The sequence below is a fragment of the Prionailurus bengalensis genome, chromosome C1 (assembly GCF_016509475.1).
Source record: "Prionailurus bengalensis isolate Pbe53 chromosome C1, Fcat_Pben_1.1_paternal_pri, whole genome shotgun sequence".
NCBI lineage: Eukaryota > Metazoa > Chordata > Mammalia > Carnivora > Felidae > Prionailurus > Prionailurus bengalensis.
This window is the reverse complement of record NC_057345.1, coordinates 43,353,735-43,374,379: the sequence shown is the minus strand read 5'-3', so window position 1 is coordinate 43,374,379 and position 20,645 is coordinate 43,353,735. Positions and strand designations below refer to the sequence as shown.

At 52.0% G+C, this 20,645-nt stretch overlaps 1 protein-coding gene across 2 annotated transcripts in view; it reads left to right on the top strand.

Annotated features, from left to right (window-relative positions):
* Nucleotides 1–3,861, top strand: part of GLIS1 (GLIS family zinc finger 1) — a 230,067-nt gene extending 226,206 nt beyond the window's left edge. For both annotated transcript variants that reach the window (XM_043575035.1, XM_043575033.1), the window contains exons 8-10: nt 68–246; nt 866–1,033; nt 3,331–3,861. In XM_043575035.1, the coding sequence (XP_043430970.1) occupies nt 68–246; nt 866–1,033; nt 3,331–3,488 (505 nt within the window). In that variant the 3' untranslated portion in view covers nt 3,489–3,861. The remainder of the gene's footprint in view (nt 1–67; nt 247–865; nt 1,034–3,330) is intronic.
* The last annotated feature ends 16,784 nt before the right edge of the window (nt 3,862–20,645 follow it).

The following is a 20,645-nucleotide window of genomic DNA, read 5'->3' as shown; positions in this document are numbered from 1 at the left end:
CCCACTCCCCACCCCACACACTGCCCCCAGAGCCTCTCCTGCTGATGGCCATCTCTGTTCTCTCCAGGTTGGGACCCGGCCTCCTCTCACCTATGGTCAGCCCACTGAAGGGGCTCGGGCCACCACCGTTGCCACCATCCTCCCAGAGCCATTCTCCAGGGGGCCAGCCCTTCCCCACACTCCCCAGCAAGCCACCCTACCCGCCTTTCCAGAGCCCTCCACCCCCGCCTCTGCCCAGTCCGCAAGGTAAGCTCTGGCTGAGGGCCTCTCCATATACCTCCACTGACTCCTCCAGGGTCCAGGAGGAACAAGGCACTGACCTAGGGCAGGGAGGCGGGGACTCGGAATGACGGAGGGCACTGAGGGCCACCGTGAGAGAAACCAGGAGTCAGGTGACCCGACATACCTCGTCCGGGGCACTTCCTGGAGGAAATTCCACCTGAGGGGTGAGGAAGCGTTTGTCCCATTGACAAGGCATCGCAGGGCTCTCCCAGCGGAGGGAACAGCATCTACACTGACAGGGGGGTGGGTACAGCCTGCTGCTTGGAGGAGAAGAGTGAGCGGGCATCTCAGGAGGTGGGGATGGAGGGCCAACAGTCCCCTCCCTCAGAGCACTATGTCAGCCACAAAGTCCAGCGCAGCCACGTGAGGCCGCCTCGCCCTACCCCCTCCGGTGCCAGACAGAGCTGGGAAAGGGGCCCAGGACCCCTGGCACCTTCTCCACCCTGGGGCTCTCTTCTCTGCTTTGCACCCACCGTGCCTGGACAGGACAATGCGGGAGGCTGGACAGTGCAGCGGGATGGTCCCCTCTCTGCCCTGGGCTGTTTTCCTTTGTTAACGCATCCCCTGCCGCCTCCCTTTGCAGGGTACCAGGGCAGCTTCCACTCCATCCAAAGTTGCTTCCCCTATGGTGACTGCTACCGGACGGCCGAGCCAGCAGCCAGCGGGGACAGTCTGGCCGGGGAAGCCCACGGCTTCAACCCCCTGCGGCCTAATGGCTACCACAGCCTCAGCGCACCTTTACCTGCCACAGGTGAGCCCCACTTGCACGCCTCTCTTCCCTGGCCACCTACCAAGGCCCAGCCCTGTGCTGGGTACTTGTGCACATGGTCCTGAAGCCTTGGGACAGCCCAGAGGGGCAGAGTCCTCTCCATTTTACAGAAAGGGAAATAAAGGCTCACACAGGTCCCAGGACCCCACAGAGTTGGGATTTGCACCCTGTCTACCTCCGACGTCCGTGTTTCTTCCACACTGTCGCACAGCAGGTGTGTGATACGTGTCTGGACTCTGGCAGGTTTCTGAAGACAGAAGACTCAAACTGGACGCTTGCAGGCTAGTTGAGGTTTCCCTTTAAATATTTAGTGAGCACAGAGTATGTACACAGTTGTGGACCCTGGGGAGACAGCAGGGAAAGAGACAAATACTGATCTCTCTTTAACATATAAAGAAAATGAGGCCAGAGAGGCCACCCTACCGGGAAAGACAGGACCTAGAGGTTGTGCTTGTTCCTTGTGCTGCATCCGTGTCCCCTACAGGGCCCTGGGCCTTCCCCACGTAATGCCCCTGGCTGGGGTGGAGAAACCCAGTGAGAGGGAGGGCTGTGCACAGCCCAGGGTGGAATCAGGCTCAGACCAGCGGGGCCAGTGCTGATCAGAGCAGGGGCATCGGATGGGGGGGGGGGGGCAGACCCTCCCTGAGTTCCCCAAGCCCAGCTCCACCCCGAGTCAGCCTCCAGGCCTGGATCCAGCTGGAAGTTATAAGTTCTGGGCAGGCTGGGGGCCCCAGACAAAGGGGAGCCTGAGACCCTGTGCCAGAGGCCCCTTGGGCAGCTCTGGGTGTGTGCAGCCGGGGATCGAGGATTAAGGACATAGGGACAGTAATGAGGCCACAGACAAGCATGCAGAAACCTGTGGGTCCATCTGCGTGAGGGCCCATGTGTTCCTGTTCACACACAGGTTCTCACGTCCACGTACGTCTTCTTTTGTCACGTGTTTGTGGTCCCGTCTGTGTGGACACATTGTGTGTTATCCATCCCATGACCCCTGTGTGCACAGACTGTGTTCAACCGTGGTGTAGGTGTGTCTGTAGGTGGACGCGGGTCACATACATGCACCATAGGCAGATGTGTGCCGATCACAGGGTGCGTGCGGGTGGGTGGGGCGTGTTCCGCGTGTGCACATGCGTGGGTTGGTGTTCGATGAGGCCCTGGCTGCTGTTCCCGGCACTGCTGGCTCACCACCTCATCCTCCGCCTGCTCCATCCAGCCTGCGGCGAGCTTTCTTGGGGTTTAGCAGCAGAAATAGGTAACTCTGATGGGCAAGAGGCAGCTTCCATGCCCCCACACCAGGGTGGTGGATTCTTCCGGCCTCCCGTCTCCCCTGCTATCTGGGTGGCAGCCCGGCGTTCAGTGCCCGTCCCAGACCCCATGCATCTGCCTGTATGTCCTCTGCCAAGCTGAGAATAGACAAGCTGGATTGATCCAGACTGATAGGGTGGGGCTGTGGGCCCTCGGGGTAGTAGTTCGTCGTGATCCCACTGCACAGATGGGAAGACTGAGGCCTGCCTGTCATGGGCTACGCGGATTTGTGACAGCAACTCAGGGACAGAGCTCTTAGGGCAGGGACTGGATAAGACAACCTCTCCAGGCCCCTCCAGGGTAAGGGCCTCTGAGCAGCGGAGCATGTCCAATGGAAGAACCAGGTGTCTCAGCATGTCCAATGGAAGAACCAAATGGATCTGGGTTCAAATCCCAGTTCCCCCACTTACTGGCAATATGACCTCAGGCAAGTGTCTTGGCCTCTCTCAGCCCATCTTCTCGGTTATAATATAGAATAATGACTCCTACCTCACAGGATTGTTGTGACTGAAGGGAGATAAGACTTCAGTGAAACCTTGGTAAGAGCCCAGTCAGTGCTGGTCCCTTCTTTGGGCTTCTCGTGTCTGGTGGGGTGAAGGAACCTGAAAGGGTGGGGTTGGGCTGTGCTGCTCTGCCAGGAGGGGCCCAGCCCCCGAGGACAAGAGCTGTGATAGCCCATCCCACCCTCCCCCACATTCAGCCCTACAGTCCAGCGCTGGGTGACGGACTGCTCTAAGCCAGCCGGCTGTCTGTCCAGCTTCCCCGGGTCCCTTGGCAGTGCAAGGCCTGGAGCACCTCCTCCCACCCAGCAGCTCCCCTGTCCGGAAGAGCAGAGGCTCCGAGCAGGCCCCACTGAAGGGATACCGTGTGAAGGGACCCTGGACAGGAAGGTGGGGTCAGGGGGCTGGGAGAAGATGACAAAGCATAGCCCTTGCATCCTCCAGCCCGGACCCTGTTCCCTCCCACACCCACAGGCTACGAGGCCCTGGCCGAAGCCCCATGCCCCACAGCACTGCCACCACAGCCATCTGAAGACATTGTGTCCAGTGGCCCCGAGGACTGCGGCTTCTTCCCCAATGGGGCCTTTGACCACTGCCTGAGTCACATCCCGTCCATCTACGCAGACACCTGAAGGAAGGCCCAGCCTGCACCTGTCCTCCCTCCATCGCAGACACTACCTTGCCCACTCGCCATCTGTCCCCACCCTCTGTGCACCCAGCCTGAGCCGCCAGGCCAAGGCTCCCCACAAACTCAGGGTGCTGGGTCTGCGGCGGCTGCCCTGCGCTGTCCAGGGACAATCGCCTGAGCCCGAGCTGGGTGCTCAGAGGTACCCGTCAGGATCCGTGGCCCCCGACTTTCCCTTGACTGTGCCTTCCTTTTTTTCCTCCCCAATGGTTTTCAAATCACAGACCTCGTGTATATAAAATGTACAGAACTTGTTTTCCATTCCCCTTCCAGTTTTATATTTTGGGTTTTACAAGAAAAACATTAAAAACTGGAAACGAGTCATGGGGGCCTAGTTTTGCCTGTGAGCCAGCAGAGTAGAGGCCGAGACGAGCGGTGGGGCGGAGGGGTGTGTAACAGAGCCGGTGTGCGAGGCTCAGAAACCAGCCCAGGCCCTGGATTCCGTCAGCGGGGATGGGCGCCCACCTCATGCGGCCCCCACCATGTGCTAGTCCCAGGACCCCGCCGCAAGGCAGGTGAGCCGACCAAGGCTAGGGCTAAAATTGGAGCCCGGATCACCTGACTAGACCTTTGTTCTCTGCACTGACTTCTCAGCTGGCGGAAGAACGCACTTAAATTCTGGCCCGCGGTTGGGCCAGGCTGCAGACAGCATCCCAGGTACACAGAGATCCACCCCGCACCGAGAGGTCTGGGAGGGGGGAGAGGAAACCACTTCTGAGGGCACCAGGGCTCACCCCCTGCCCATCTCCCTCCCCATCATCCAGGCCTGTGCAGATGGCCTGGACGCTGTCCTGCATCTCACCGTGTCCCCCTGAAGGTCACCTGGTAAAAGAAAAGTCCTCCAGGAAAATTTCTGCCTCGTCGCCGCCGAAGTGAAATGAAACAAGGGAAGTCACGTGTACTGCATGCCTACTGCGTGCCGGGCCCTCCTCCTCCAGCAGCTCCGCGAGGATCTTCCTAGCCCCCTTTAGCTGCGGGCGAGCAGTCAGGATTCAGAGCCGGGTCAAAGGAACACCTCTGTGTTCCGTGTGGCTGGGTTAGGTAGGCAAACCAGATGGAAAGATCTAGCCAATCCCTCTCTACATAGTGGGAAACTGGGGTTCAGAGAAGCCACCCAGTCAAGTGGTGACAGAACCAAGACTGCACCCTGTGTGCGTGCCTGCTCTCTCCCCGCGACCGAGGGAGGCCGCGAGTGCTACTCTGTGTCTACAGCCCTTCCCTCTGGCTCCCAGCTGGCTCCAGCCAATGAGGAGCCCAGCTTGGGGTGCGGGCGGAGAGCAAGAGTCCCTGGGCAGGCCCCATTCTCACTCAAGGTCCCGGCTCCAGTCAGGTGGCCCTCTCCACACTGCAGGTCACAGCAGCGGCCCCCTGTCCTCCCTCTTCAGGCATGGGCTGGGGCTGGAGCTGCTCCCACTCTTAGGAAAGTCAGACCCCGCACTGTCCCTCATTTGCCTGCCACCGGCCCCCACCGTTATACGGAGTCCTCTCCTTAAACCCTCCTCAACCGCCCCACTCAGAGGGCCATCTGTTTCCTGCCAGGGCCTGACGGTTACCCCACTTTACAGATGCAGAGACTGAGGGACCGTGAAGGGAAGTAACGTGTCCGTGCCGCACAGCCAGTGGGTGGGAGAGCAGGGATTCACACCTGAGGATCAGGCCCCGGAGCACATGCTCTCACCCACCGCACTTCCTACCCTGGAGGACTCTGGGCACCTGGCTCCCACCTCTGGCTCCCAGAGCAGGCCAAGTCCAGGCCCGCAGTGGGGAGATTCTGATCTCATGTCACACAGCATCCCTAATGTCATCAGGGATGAGGACCCAGGACTCCCGACTCCCAGGCTCCGCTGGCCCCCTTGTCCCATCCTCCACTGGTTTTATGGAACTAATTAGGTCGTGGCAAAATTCCTTTAACAGGGATGCTCAGGAATCAATACTGCATGTCATTGTAAGCACTTAATCCACTCCAGATAAGCAGAATTAAGCTGTACAATGAGGACATATTTCTATTAATAATGAAAGGGCTGAGCCGTGAGCAGGAGAACACACAGGGAGCCAGCAGTTGGATCCCATTTAGTTTCTGAGAGACAGAGAGAGGGAGAAAGGGGGACAAAGGCAAAGACAAACAAAAGAGAAAAAGACAGACAAGTGAGCTGGAGACAAAGGCTCGGCACACAGTAGGGATTCAGTAATAGCAGCTTTTATCGTGCCCCTGAGCTGTAAATGTGACTGTTCCCTTCCCCTGCTGGGGTCTCCTCTGAGCCTCCGCTCCTCCTCTTGACGCCAGGAGGCCTTCTTCCCAGATGCCTGCAGGTCTCCATCCTGGTCGAGTGGGCACAGCAGCCGGTGGGCACCTGGGGCAGGACCCGCCGAGAGACTGGATCCGAGCTCCCTTCCCAGCCATGCTTGCTTCGTCCCTTGTTTAGAAAACACTGAGCACCGAGGTCCCTCCTGAGCTCTGCCCGAGTGCCAGGGACTGCAGCCAGGAGTGCGGTGCGGTCACAGGGCGGGGTGATTACTGCCAACCCTCACACAGGGGGCGTTGGGTCAGGTGGCACTTCTTACCTGGAGAGGCCCCGGGGGATGGGCCAAGGCTTTGGGCCCTGCAGGGTCTGTAGGGCAGTGGAGCTAAGTCTGCCCGAGAGCCCCTAAAGGGGGACCCAGGGTACCAGCACGGTGCCCAGCCCTGCCAGGGGACCACACTGCTCTTCCAGCCCGGCCACTCCAGGCAGCCCCTGCAGCCCTGCCCTCCGTCCAGTCCAGGCTCATATTGGCCTGCCCCCCACCTGCCCTGTCCCCATCTCCATCAGAGGCCCTCTGTCTTCCATCTCCCCCTGTCCTGTCTTGCGTCCCCTGTCCCTCTGTCTTCTGTCCCCCTGTCCCTCTATCTTCTATTCCCTGTTCCTCTGTCTTCCATTCCTCCCTGTTCCTCTCTGCTTCCCCCTCACTGCTACCCCTGGTCCCCTAGCAGCTCTCTGCCCCTCCAGCCCTCCCTCTGTCTCCCCATCTCTGCTGTGCCCTTTTGTCCCCCTCCCAGTTCTCTCCTTCCCCCCTTCCTCTGCCCCTCCAAGTTCACTCCCTGTGTCTCTTTTTCTTCTGTTTGTCTTTCCCTTTCCCTCTTTAAACTGCAGGTCTGTCTTCTGTGCCCCTATTCTCTTTGCCTTGTCCCCCTCCTCACTGACTCTTGCCTCATTGTCTGGGGCCTAAGGCAACATAGAGCCCTAGTGGTTACAAGGAGGGGAGGCCAAAAAGGGGAAGAGTGCTGGTGAGACAGGCCTTTGGGGCAGGGGTCTGTGGTCACTTGACCCCCTCCTCAGCCACCTGCCAGGGGTCTCTGGGGAGAGTGGGTCTCAAGACCTCCCCTTCTGCCCTTCATGACCAGGCCCAGGGTCCCTTGATGCTGGGCACAGGGATTCCCCATTCCTGGATCTGCCTGGACTCCCTCTGCCTCCAGAGTCTCTGTTGCTGCTGGCCGTTGGGGTCCCCCGTGACCCAGACCATCAGAACTAAGAAGCCCACTGAGGCCACCGGCACTGCCCCCTCTCACTCCATGGATGGAGAAACCCAGGGGACATGGAGAATGGGACACCAAGCAAGGGGGAGTTGGGGTTGCTGTGCCCGCTTTATCCCTCAGGACGCCCTCCGCCTGCTGCTGTGAAGGGAGCGGGCAGGGGGAGCTCCCCCTGGACCATGGGCCCCGGGAGGTGGATCCTGCTCTGCCCTCCTCACCGCTGACTGCCCAGCCCCCACAGCACATAGTAGGTGCTCCGTACTTGTTTGTTGAATACATCAGTGGAGCATGAGAGCCGGGAGCAAGGGAACCGGGGCCCATCTGCACAGAACCTCCTGCAGACTAGGGCCACAACAATCATTTTTGAACTCCCCACCCCGTCCAACCCCTTGTTTTCCAAGCGAGAAGACAAGCCCCGAGAGTGTGACACAACCAAAGTTACAGAGCAGGTCAGTGACCCACAGGGGACAACCCAAGCTCCCTGGTCCCCAGCCTACACTGTGTCCACCACCTCCTGTCAGCCGGCCTGAAAAATGACAGCATCCCGTGCTTTAAGGCTCCGAGAGAACCTGCATGACATCATCATGACACTCCACAAGGTACGTGCGATTAAGCCCATTCTGCGGAGGAAAGAACTGAGGCCACCAAGAAAGTGAGGGCAGAACTGGAATTCCAGACCAGGTCTGTGGCACCAGCGCCCGGCCCACCCTCCCCTGCTGACTGGGGTCCAGGGGAGCAGCCTGAGGAGTTTTGGCGCACTCCCTTCTCCACCGTCCGGGGGGAATCATTAGGCTTTTACAAGTCCTGATTTATATACTCGCCTGGGCCGTCAGCCCTGCCAGGGATTTATAGGTTTCTCAGTGATCGTGTCTCTGAAGGGAAACGCAATCGGAACGTGAACCAGGAAGGAAAGGCCCGCTCTCATCAGCCCTGCGGCTCTGGAGCCAAAACTCGACTTATTCCCAGGGGCCCCAGGCCTGTGGTGCAGCAGGCCGAGCAGAAGGCCTGTCAAGGGGCTGGTGAGGAATCAGGCCTCCAGGAAGCCACGTGCCAGGCTTTACCACCCAGGAGATGTGTCCCAGTCTCTGCAGGAGGGAGGGAGCTGCTTGAGCTCCCACAGGGCCAGGGAGCGAGGGACACGGTGGTGGATTTGGTCCAGGGGGTGATTTTAGGGCAGAGCAAAGAACTGGGGCAACCAGGCTTCAGCATAATTTGGAAGAGAGTGCGTGGAGGGGATGGAAACAGGCTTTGCCTCGAGTTGACAATGCTAAAGCTGGAGGACGGGCCCATTATACTATTTTCTGTGGCTCGTTATATTATATCCTCTGTACTTTCAAGTATGTTTGAAATCTTCCAGAAAAAAAGCTGACCCAGCCCCAGTGGGGCCAGGCCGGGGTTTTCTTGCTTGTCTGGCAGCCTAGACGGGTACAGGAGGCAAATTCAGGCTAGCGCCCTGGAGGACGGTCTGGGGCCCAAATTCACCTTTGCCATAGGACTGTCTTGTCACAGCAGGACCTATGTTGGAGGCCTTATGTCCCCAGGGCCCAGCACAGGGCCTGGAACGCAGTTGGTTCTTTGGGTTAATTTGCCAGGGGCAAATGAAAGTCTGTGCAGAACAAGGGCCAGGACAGGGAGAAGTCTGCTCACCTCACACCTGAAGGTGGCTGCAGAGAACGGGAGACTCGGGGGCGGGGTGGGGGGGGGGGGACCTTGAACACAACCCCAGAGCTCAGCAGAATGCCCTGAAGAGAGGGTGCTGACAGTACTGGGAGACCCCCAAGTAGGCTGGGACCCCAGGGAGTGGGGCTGAGGGGCAAATCTCAGATTTCTAAAAGGCAAAACCCTCTAAAGTAGAATGGACTACTTTGGGAGGAAGCGAGCTCCCCATCCCTGGGGGTGTGCAAGCAAGAGTGGGCAGGATGCTATGAAGCAGTCCTGTCCCTGGGTCAAGGGCTGGGCTGCACAACCTCCAAAGGCTTCTCAGGCCCAAGCTGAGACAGCAGCTGTCTCATGCCCACACAGGCAGCAGTGGGGCCCGCCATGCCGGCATCGTTCCTGAGACTGGACATAGGGCAGAGCGTGTCCAGGTGATTAATTGCGCATTTGCAGGGAAAGCAGGTGGCCAAGGCTTGGGTTACTGCCTAAATATTTTCTCAGAGGTTCAGGGCTGGCAGACCTCACACCCAGGCAGCTCAGGACAGCAGGAAGGGGCAGCCATGATGGGAGCCTCTGTTCTCATGTTTCCCCAACAAGGAGCCCATGCGTCAGGAAACTAAACCTTGTCTGGAGACTGCAGGGGAAGAGCGGTGTTGATGTAGGGCTGCAGGCTGGAGCACGTGAGCTTCTGTCAGTCTTTGGAGTCTGGAAGGCGGCCAGTCCACAGGTGGGGCAGCATCTCACCGGCCTTTCTCCTCACAGATGGGGAAACCGAGGCTCAAGAGGTCAGACTGGCCCCAAAGGGTGGGGGCAGCGAGGGACGGTGGTTATTTACAAGAGAAGAAATTAAGTCGCAGAGAAGGAAAGGCTGTGCCCCGGACAACTTAGCTTACCCATCTGCAGGATGAGTAGCTAAAGCAGAACCGTCTTCTTACTTCTTACTACACATTAGAATCATCTGGGAGTTTCCACACCTCCACACGCAGATCCTGCCTCCGAGCAATGGAATCTGCTCTCTGAGGGAGGGCAGGGCTCCCCGGCAGGTGCCCAGGGAGGGCTGGGAGCATTGACTGGTTCAGAGGCTCCACCTGCTACGGGCCAGGCAATGTCAGTGCTCTACACGTGCTAATCATTTAACCCTCACGCAGCCCTGCAGGGAAGGTCTTGTTACCGTCCCCACTTTACAGATGAGAAAACTGACGGCCAGAGAGGTGGCCAGCCTCACACACTGCCCAGCCAGGCTTCGGACTCCTGTCCTCCCGACTGCAAAACCCTGCCCTTGGCCAACCTCGGAGCCCCAGCACTTTGCTGCCCCTAGACTCCCAACAGTGCACTGGGATGCCAAGTGGTGACAAGTTCCCAGAATCGGGCGACAAGTTCCCAGTTACGACCTGGGGGATCAAGAGCTCTAGTGGAACGGGAGCCACGGCCTTGTGGGCCGTGCAGGGCTGTGCCCAGGCGAGCTGGTGTTTTCACCCAAGTTTGGCACTTTGCCCTCACCTGAGGTTTCCTCCGTGTTGGTCATGCCACCGCCAGACAGTGAGCAACTTGAGGCCACACCTGGAGGGGGAGTGGAGTCTGATCACCCAGAAAAGAAGGGCAGGGGGGATCAGGTCTTCTGCTAGGGAGCAAAGGGGGTGAAGTCACTAAGTCCTGCACCAGGTGTCTGCCAGGCCAAGCAAGACGCTGGGTGTTGTGCAGCCATCTCCATGGAGATCGGCTTTACTAGGTGGTTCCGTGCCCCAGAGAGGTCTGGAATGTGACAGGCAGACGCCTCTCGATTTTTATTGATGGAGAAACTGAGGCTCAGGAAGCTTGTAGCTCTCAAAAGATGGTGAGGCCCAGAGTGCTGCCAGCAGGGATTCCGATGTCTCCAGAATTGCTCAGAATTGTAGACAGGTCCCCTCGCTGAGTGTGTGGTTCTGCTCTGTAAGATGAGACAATGGCCCTCCCTCAGGAGGCAGATTAAATGGGACAATACTGTGACATAGTAGGTGCACGAGAAATATAACCGTGTTGCTTCCGTTTTAGGACTGCCCGTTAAGACAAACGCCCCAAGTATTTTCCCCATAATTCTAAACCAAGCTTCATGTTGCAAGTAGGGAAACTGAGGCCCAGGAAGATGGTCTGCTTGGCTGGGGACATGTGGCGATTTGGCAATGGATCTGATCTCAGGATTCCCAGGGCAGTGCTCACAACATCCCATGCTATCTTGGGCAAAGGCCTCGAGGGTCAGAACACCCCAGCCTGTCTAGTCAGGTCCTGCAACCTTGATTCAAATTCTGACTCTGCAGCCTTATGCAAGTCACATGTTCTCTCTGGGCCTCCGTGACCTCACCTGAGAAATGGAAAACCATGGTTACACACAGGGCTGTACTGAGGACGAGATAAGAAACCAGATGTGGCAGCATCTGGTGACCATGAAGAACCACAGTATTGGGGGAAGGGAGGTGGCCTTCATTTATCAATTTATCAATTCAGCAAGTGAGTAATTCATTCTACCTCACTTCGTTCTAAAGAAGAATTTGAGGCTCCTTCAAGAATTCATCTACCTGTCCAACAAGGTAGGCTTCTCTAAACGTGTTTCAGGGCCCAGCACCCAGAAGTGCCCCCAACACGACCTGCCTTCTCGTAGCTTGCGAACGTCTGCCTTCTCTCTCAATTTCTCTCTGTGCATTTAATGTGCTCTTGAAATAGACTTTCCTCCATGGAGCCCTCTTGATGGCCATTTGGACATATGCCCAGAAATGGGCACTGCTTTTAGCATCTCCCTGCATAGGCTGATAATTGGGGAGGGAAAAACCATGCCATTGCAGGAACAGATAGAATGTGACCCTGCCCACCGGCAGGCCGGGGCTGTCTAAAAGCAAAGCCGTCGCTCCAAGGTCAAGACATCTTCTACAGTCCGTGCCACCTACTCCCTCCCATTGGCCAAGAAAGTGCCTGCCTCGGTCTCGATAACTTCCAAGACTTGCTCATTAGAACCGTTTATTAAGTACCTCTGTGTTCCAGCCACCTACCTATGTTAACTCATTCTCTCTTCAAACAACCTAGAGAGAAAGAAAGAGGAAATCCAGGCTCAGAGCACCAGACAGACAGGCCCACTGGACCGTGAGACCCCTCTTCTTTTTACCAGGACAAGCTGCCTCTCTGAATCCTACTTCCTCCAAACTGACCTTCATTATTTCGTCCAGTTCTGCAGCTACGACCACCAGAGCATAGTCAGTGCTCAGCAATCCACTTGGATGGTGTGCAAGGTCTCAGGATGAGCTCATAGGGTCACAGGCTCGGGACCAGGAGAGGCAGAGAGAAGTGGGGCCTGCCCAGGCCACTCAGCAAGTGGAAGAGGGGTAGAGGCTGGATTCACAGGTCTCCAGACACCTAGCCGGGGCCCCAGGACTCCCACGGCCCCACCCAGCTGGTCAGCCTTTCCCTAACTTTTTTTTTGAGGTATCTCATCTCCCAATGACAGGGAGTTGTTCTAGGTCGAGTTACCCAAGTCTCCCATCCACACCACACAGCACTCAGTATGTCACACGGCGTAGATGCCAACAGGTTGGCTGGAGACTCCCACACAGCTGTCGTCCCCTGTCCGCCCACCCCCGCCCTGGGAGATGGCCCCAACTCCCGAGTCTTCAGTCTCTAAGGTCCATCTGTCAGCAAGGCCTAGAGTTGCACCCAGGCCATCTCAGAAAGGCCAACCCCCATTTTACAGAAAGGGTAGGTGGGAAAGTTGCCCCTGAGTGTAGAGCCCAGGTCGGGACACTTCTGTCACAGATCCTTTTCCTGAAGAGATCCAGCCCGGAGAGACTTTAGACTCAGCTGTTTCTCATTTCCCTCTTGCGTCCCTTGGCTCGTGCCGATCAATTCATCAAACTGTCTCCACGTCTTCTCTGAGCTGGGCACAGGAAAGTGGGATTCGTCAGTCTGGTCCCAGCCCTGGGCGGCCTCACAGTCCTGGGGAGAAGACAGGCTCATAAACAGCCCATTAGAGTCCTTGTCCCCGTGTGCGAACCAAGTGCTGTGCTCACACACTCCCACTGATAAGGTGCTTACTACCAATGAGGGGGTCTCTTTCATCTTTGTTCAGCTCCAACTGTGAGGAAATCCTTCCTTCAACATTTTGGGTACATTATACAGTGAAATAAGGCAGTATATGTGGTGTAAAAACAATTTCCTAAAAATATATACGCACCCAGAAGAAAGTTTAGACAAATGTACTTCCAAAGGTTAAGAGTGGTTTATCTTTGGAAGATGGGGTTGATGGTGACATTTATTGCTTCTTCATGCTTATTCTTATTTTCCAAATTTACTCCAGCTTTTTTTTTTTCAGCCTTCATTTCCTAAGCTATAAAATAAGGACAAAAATGTCTACCTTCCTGGCAGTTATATAAATGGGATGAGACATCTGAGAGTGCTAGAGATAGAGTAAGCATTTAAAAATAACACAGGAATAATACTAGTTGCAGAATGCTAGAGTCCAAAAAAGGCTGAAGAAAATCTTAGCGACTCTAGGTCCCAATCCTCTCATTTTAAAGGAGAAGACACTGAGGCTTGGGAGCTATTGCTCGAGGGAGAAGGAAAAGGGGAGAGTGACCCTTTGACAGAGGCTGAGATAGGCTTCTTATTTTCCTTGCCTGGAACCAGCAGGAGCCCGTGGAAGAAGTTGCTGTTCTAACGTCTTTTTTGCATCTGTCCAAAATCAATCTTAAAACAAAATTGAAAAATTGTTATTAGAGACAAAGGGGTACATGTGATAAAAGAGTCAATCCATCAAGAAGATATAACAATTATAAACATATATGCTCTGAACAGCAAAGCCCAAAATACATGAAGCAAAACCTGACAGAATTAAAAAGAGAAATAAATTCAACAATAGGGGGAGACTTGACTACCTCACTTTCAATAATGGATAGAATTAGGCAGAAAATCAGCAAGGAAATAGAAGAATTGAAGAATACTAGAAACCAGTAGACCTAACTGACTTCTACTGGATATTAGAGGTTCTAGCAAAGGCTATCGGGTGAAAAAATAAAAGGCATCCAGTTTAGAAAGGAAGTAAAACGACTTCTATTTGCAGATGACATGATTTTGTGTATGGAAAATCCTAGGGAATCCACCATTAGGGCTAATAAATGAGTACAGCAAAGTTGCAGGATACAAGATCAATGCACAGAAGTTCATTGAATTTCTATGCATTTGCAATAAATAATCCAAAGATGAAATTAAGAAAAAAATGTCCAATAGCATTAAAAAGAGCGAACTGCTTAGTAGCAAATTTAACAAAAGGACAAAATGTGTATTCTGAAAACTACGAAACATTGTAGAAAGAAATGAAAGGAGACCTGAATAGATGGAAAGACAACCCATCATCATGGATCAAAAGACTTGATATTGTTAAGCGCAAGACTCCACAAGTTGACCTACAGATTCAACACAGTCCCCTTCAAAATCCCACCTGGGTTCTTTGCAGAAATTGACAATCTGATTATAACACTCATGTTATCGTCCAGGAATCCGAAACAGCCAATATACTCTCAAAAAATAAGAACAAATTTGGAGGACTCACACGTCCCAATTTCACAATTTACTACAAAGCTATATAGTAATTGAGGCAATGTGGTACTGACAGACATACAGATCAATGGAATTAACTTGAGGGTTCAGAAACAGAGTTTCACATTTATGGTTAGTTGATTTTGGGCAAGGATGCCAAGACAAATGAGGGAAGGGATAGTCCTTTCAATAAATGGTGCTGGGACAAATGGATATCCGCATGCAAAAGAATGAAGTTGGACCCCTATCTTACATCATATACAAAAATTAACTTCAAATGAACCAAACATCTAAATGAAAGAATTAGAACTATAGAACTCTAAGGAAAAAATATGTAGAAGTAAATCTTCATGAGCTTGTATCAGGCAATATTTTTTTTAAATATGACAGTAAAAGCATAGCAACATAACACAACAAAGATAAATTACACTAAAGTTAAAAAATTTGTGCTTCAGGGGTGCCTGGGTAACTCAGTCAGTTGAATGTGCAACTTCAGCTCAGGTCATGATCTCACAGTTCATGGGTTAGAACCCCACGTAAGGCTTTGCACTGACAGCTCAGAGCTTTCTTCGTATTCTCTGTCTCCCTCTCTCTCTGCCTCTCCCCTTCTATCTCTCTCTCTCTCTCTCTAAAAATAAATAAACATTAAAAAAATTTTTTTTAATTGTGCTTCAAAGGATACAATTAAGTGGCGTCTGGGTGGCTCAGTAGGTTAAGTGTTCGACTCTTGATTTGGGCTCAAGTCACGATCTCATAGCTTTGAGATCGAGCCCCGCATCAGGCTCTGTGCTGGGTGTGAAGTGAAGCCTGCCTAAGTTCTTTCTCTCTCTCCTTCTGCCCCTCCCCTGCTCATGCACACTCTCTCTCAAAACAAAAACAAAAACAAAAACAAAGGACGCAATTAAGAAAATGAAAAGACAATCCGTACAATGGGAGAAAAGACTTGCAATTTGTATACCTGGTAAGGGTAAGGGACTTGTGTCTAGAGTCTATAAAGAACTTTTACAGCTCAGTAAGAAACAGACAACCCAGTCAAAAAATGGGCAAAAGATCTGAAGCAACATTGCTCCAAAGAAGATTTACAAATGGAAACACACACACACGCGCGCACGTGCGCACACACGCACACACGCGAAAAGGTGCTCCACATCATTAGCCACCAGGGAAATGCAAATCAAAACCACAATGGGATACCACTTTACACTCACCAGGATGGCTCTGAAAAACAGTTTGGCAGCTCCTGAAAAAGTGAAACCTAGACTTAACATATCACCTAATCATTCCACTCTCAGGTGGAATAAAAACCCAAGGGAAACTAAAACCCAAGCCCACAAATGTACAAAATGGACAAAATCTCGTATGTGAGCGTTCACAGCAACATGACTCACGATGGCCGAAAAGTGGAAATGACTCAAATGCTCATCATAAACATAAAATGTGGTATATCCATACAATGGAATATTATTCCGCAGTGGATAGAAATGGAGCATTAATATTGCCACCGTATGGGCAACCCTCGAAAACACGACGCGAAATGAAATGAAGCCAGTCACAAAAGATCACGTGTCGTGTGATTCCATTTATACACAGTGTCCCAACTAGGCAACTATATAGCGGTAGAAAACAGATGCATGTTTGTCCCGGAATGTAAGCTTGAGAGGGAATGGGGAGTCATCACTAATGAGTATGGGGTTTCTTGTGAGGGTAATAAAAATGTTCTAAAATTGATTGTACTGACGGTTGCACACCCCTGAATGTGCTAAAAGTCAGTGACGTGGGGCCCCTGGGTGGCTCAGTCGGTTAAGTATCTGACTTCGGCCTACATCATGATCGCACAGCTCCTGAGTTCAAACCCTGCCTTGGTCTCCACACTGCCAGTGCAGAGCCTGCTTGGGATTCTCCCTCTCTGCCTCTCTCTCTCTCTCCCTACCCCCCCTCGTGCTCTCTCTCTCTCTCTCAAAATAAATAAATACATTTTAAAAAATAAAATAAAATAAAAATCAGTGAGTTTTACACTTCAAATGTTTATTTATTTTAGAGAGTGCAAGTGGAGGAGGGGCAAAGAGAGAGGGGGACAGAGGATCTGAAACAGGCTCCACACTGTCAGCAGTGAGCCCAACGTGGGGCCCGAACTCACGAATTACGAGATCGTGACCTGAGCCCCTCAGACACTCAAGCGCCTGAGCCCCCCAGGCCCCCCAGTGAGCCATACACTATAAATGCGTGAATTGTATGATATGTAAATTATTATCTCAATAAAGCCATTCTTTTTTTTAAAAGAGAGTGTCTGTGTGCTGAATTTCTTACAAACCTCTTAATGGTGACAAAGTCCATGCAGTCTAATAAGTGACTGTCTTGGCAGCAGCAAATGACTAATTATGACTTTTCCCACTGGCACTGTGTTTCTCATCAGTATGTAACCCTTCCCTTGCTTGGTCAGCTGTCTCACCTCAGAGACAGAAAACTAACAGGTCCGGCACAAATTATTTTAAAAACAACAACTCTTGGGGCGCCTGGGTGGCTCAGTCAAGCGGCTGACTTTGGCTCAGGTCATGATCTCACAAGTATGTGGGTTCGAGCCCCGCGTCAGGCTCTGTGCTGACAGCTCAGAGCCTGGAGCCTGCTTCACATTCTGTGTCTCCTTCTCTCTTGCCCCTCCCCTGCTCACACTCTGCTCTCTCTCAATAATTAATTAATTAATTAATTAATTAAAAAAATCTCTCCTATAGTGCAAAAAAAAAAAAAAAAAAAGAGGAATCACTAGGAAGGGTATACAAACCTTTTATACAAATCAAAATTATTATTATTATTATTAAATGTTTATTTATTTATTTTGAGAGGGAGAGCAAGCAGGAGAGGGGCAGAGAGAGAGAAGGAGAGAGAATCCCAAGCTGGGATTCAGCCTCATGACCGTGAGATCATGACCTGAACAGAAATCAAGAAATCGAGAGTCAGACGCCTAATTGACTGAGCCACCCAGGTGCCCCACAAATGAAAATTGTTAAAGGAAAAGGTTTTATTTCTAGAGAAACCACAAAAAGGCTGTGGAGAGGTGCTCCTATAGACACAAAGGATCATGGGAGGTGTGTTGAGGGCTTTCACCCCTGCCTTAGGAGGTAATCTTTATTCTTACAAGCAAGCTATCCCCCAATGTCTTTTGTTCCTTTTCCAGGGGAACCACCTGTGCAAAGGTGTGGAAGTGAGAGAGAGAATGTGGGGTGAGCAGAGTACTGGACATGGTTCAGTCCAGTGCAGTGGGGAGGGGTGGGGGGGGTGGGTAGGAGGCTGGAGAGGTCGGCAAACCAGGACCCTATCCAGGGCTCTGACTCTGGCTGAGGAATTTGAATGGCCTCACTGGGTGACCTTGGGCAAGTTCCCCACCTCTCTGAGCCCAGCTTCACATGTATGATTTCCCTCCTAGGGGTCAGTAAGAATCCCATGAGACAATAAATGGTCACATACTTCATAGTGCTCTTGGGATGGAGCAAGCTCTGGACAAACATTGGCTGTTATAATGACAATGACGTTTCTTTGGCACCTCTGATTGCCTGACACGAGCAAAGTCTAACTGAAATAATGGGGAGAAATTAGACATAAGTGTTGATCTCATCTCCTTCTAAAACGCCGTGAAGGTGACGGCACAGAAATCAAAAAGACCATGAGAATGGGAGAGTTGCCAGTGGAAGAAGCGTCTGGTGGTGAGCAGAGCCCGAACCAGTGGGCCAGAAGCAGCTCCATGTCTGTGGGGGGAGCATTGCCAGACATGAGCAGGGCTGCCCACAGAGCCCCAGAATGGCTCAGGACTCACAGGCACCAGATATTGAGGAAGGGGGAAGGGGCAGGATTAAAAAGAAGGGGGCTGATGGCAAGTCAGTGTAGGAGCACTTAGACTCCCTGGTACCTCGTTTCCCAACCCGCACAGCCACTCCCAGGAGACTGGCAGATGAAGGTCATTCTCCAGAGACCAAACCAGAGGGGATCCTGGCCCAGAAACACCCAAGCAGCCGCAGAAGACAGGAGGATGGAGAATCTTCTCTGGAGTAATTGGCCTCTGGAAATGGGCATTTGGAGCCCTCCTGAAAAAGCTGACTCACCACCAGTTCACCCCAGTGAAGCCCACAGCCAACAAGCCGTGCTCCTCCCCCACTGAAATCAGGTACAGTTTCCTATCGGATTTTTAGTGCCTGCAAGAACACATGGGGGGAAACCCTGGAGGAAACAGAGTCAAGCAGGCAGAAGAGAAAAAACAAATAAACAAGATAACTGAAATCAAATCTCTGATAGACATTTTGAAAGGTAACATGAAGGAAATTGCTCAGAGAGTATGTAAAAACACATAGAAATCAAGAATAGGAAAAAATAAATAAATAAGAAGGATTGAGGGTCAACCCAAAGAGTCAATATCTGACTAATAAAGGTTCCAGAAAGAGAGAAATGAGAAAATGAAGGAAGTAATCAAAGAAACATAAGAAAAATTTCCAGAACAGAAGCATGTGAGTGGCAGCTTAAGGGGTTCACTGCATGCCCAGTACAATGGATGAAAAAGCCCCTCACCAAGGCACATCATTTGAAAACTTCAGAAAACCAAAGATAAAGGGCATAACCCTAAAAAGAGTAGATGGAGAAGAAACAGAAAGCCCCATACAAAGATAAGGAATCAGAATGTCATGGAATCTCTCACTGGAAGATAGACAAGTGGAAAGCAAAAGTCTGAAATATTCTGAATGAAGACAATTTTCAACCTAGAATTCTACACCCAGCTAAACTATTAACCAAGGGTAAGTGTAGAACAAAGATATTTCCAGACATGCCAGGACTATTTTTCAAAAAGTTACTGGAGAATGAGCTCCACTAAACTGAGAAAATAAAACAAGGACAAGAAGACATGGGATCTTACCAAGAGGGGGTCCAGTCCAAGCGACTGTCAAGGAGAAGGCCAAACAGACAGTAGTGCAGCAGGGCTGCGGGGGGAGTCCCGGGCTGAATTGGGGCTCTGACACGCGATCAGGAGAGGGGGTGTGTGTGGCTATCAGAAGGGTTAGGGAAAGGGGTACCTGGCTGGCTCGGTCGGAAGAGCCATGTGACTCTTGGTCTCAGTGTTGCGATTCAAGCCCCACTGTTGGGTGTAGAGATTATTTAGATACATAAAACTTTTTTTAAAAGGAGGGTTTGGTTTGGGAAGAATTAGCACTAGTAACATAGAAAACCAGGGGCGCCTGGGTGGCTCAGTCGGTTAAGCGTCCGACTTCAGCTCAGGTCACCATCTCACGGTCCGTGAGTTCGAGCCCCACGTCTGGCTCTGGGCTGATGACTCAGAGCCTGGAGCCTGCTTCCGATTCTGTGTCTCCCTCTCTCTCTGCCCCTCCCCCGTTCATGCTCTGCCTCTCTCTGTCTCAAAAATAAATAAACGTTAAAAAAAATTAAAAAAAAAAAAGAAAACCAGACAAATGAGAAAACAAGGCAGTTCTTCCAGAAAACGGTAAAAGTAGGAGAAAAAGAAAGCAATCAGAGTACAGCACTTGGAGGAGCTGAGTACAGTTACACGGTCATGATTACATAAATCCAGAATATCTATTTAATGAAAATGTATGTGCCCCAACTACTGGGAGCCTGGGGACAAGGGAAGTGGTGGGAGCACCAGAAGAAAGATCATCACTGCCCTCCCCAGGAAGGCAATAGAAATACCTCAAAGTGAGGAGTCAAGAACAAGCGGTTAACATTGCTTGTATTGGTACATGTATAATATGTATTGAAGTTATCAAAGTAAGAAAAAAATGGCATCAGGATTTGAATGGAGCTGCCTCTGGAAAGTGGTGGTACTGGGATCGGGGCTGGGCGAGCGGGATAAGGTGGGGACTGGTGATTTTTGTTTGCAGCCCATACATGGTATGTTATTTGGTTCTTTGAAACAATGTGTTCGTATTACCTTGAGAAAAATAAAAGTGAATGAGCAGGAGGTATAATTAATCCCTGTTGGTAGGAGAAGACAATGAAGCTTAGAAGACACTGACACTTGGGTAAGGAACTAGCATGGCCAAGTTAGGGCAGGAGCCAGGGCCTCCTCTTCCAGGCAGCCCTCGGGTGCCCATGACTGCAAGTGATGGTCACAGGAAAGATGAAAACTGGAACGTTACCGCACTTGAATCTGGAAGTGAGTCTGCTTGACCCTCCAATGCTGGAAGGATGGTTTGAAAAAAGTTCAATTCACTTATGTTATGGCTAGTGAAGTCAGTTGAGTTCAGAAGAAACGTAGGACCATAATTTACATTTATTTGATCCATAAGCTTTACTTTCAAAGAAGGGGAAATACGGGACCAGGGGAAATTCTTCTCAATGACCGTGAATTCCCAGGCCACAGAGCAGAGGAGACCATTTCCATAATAT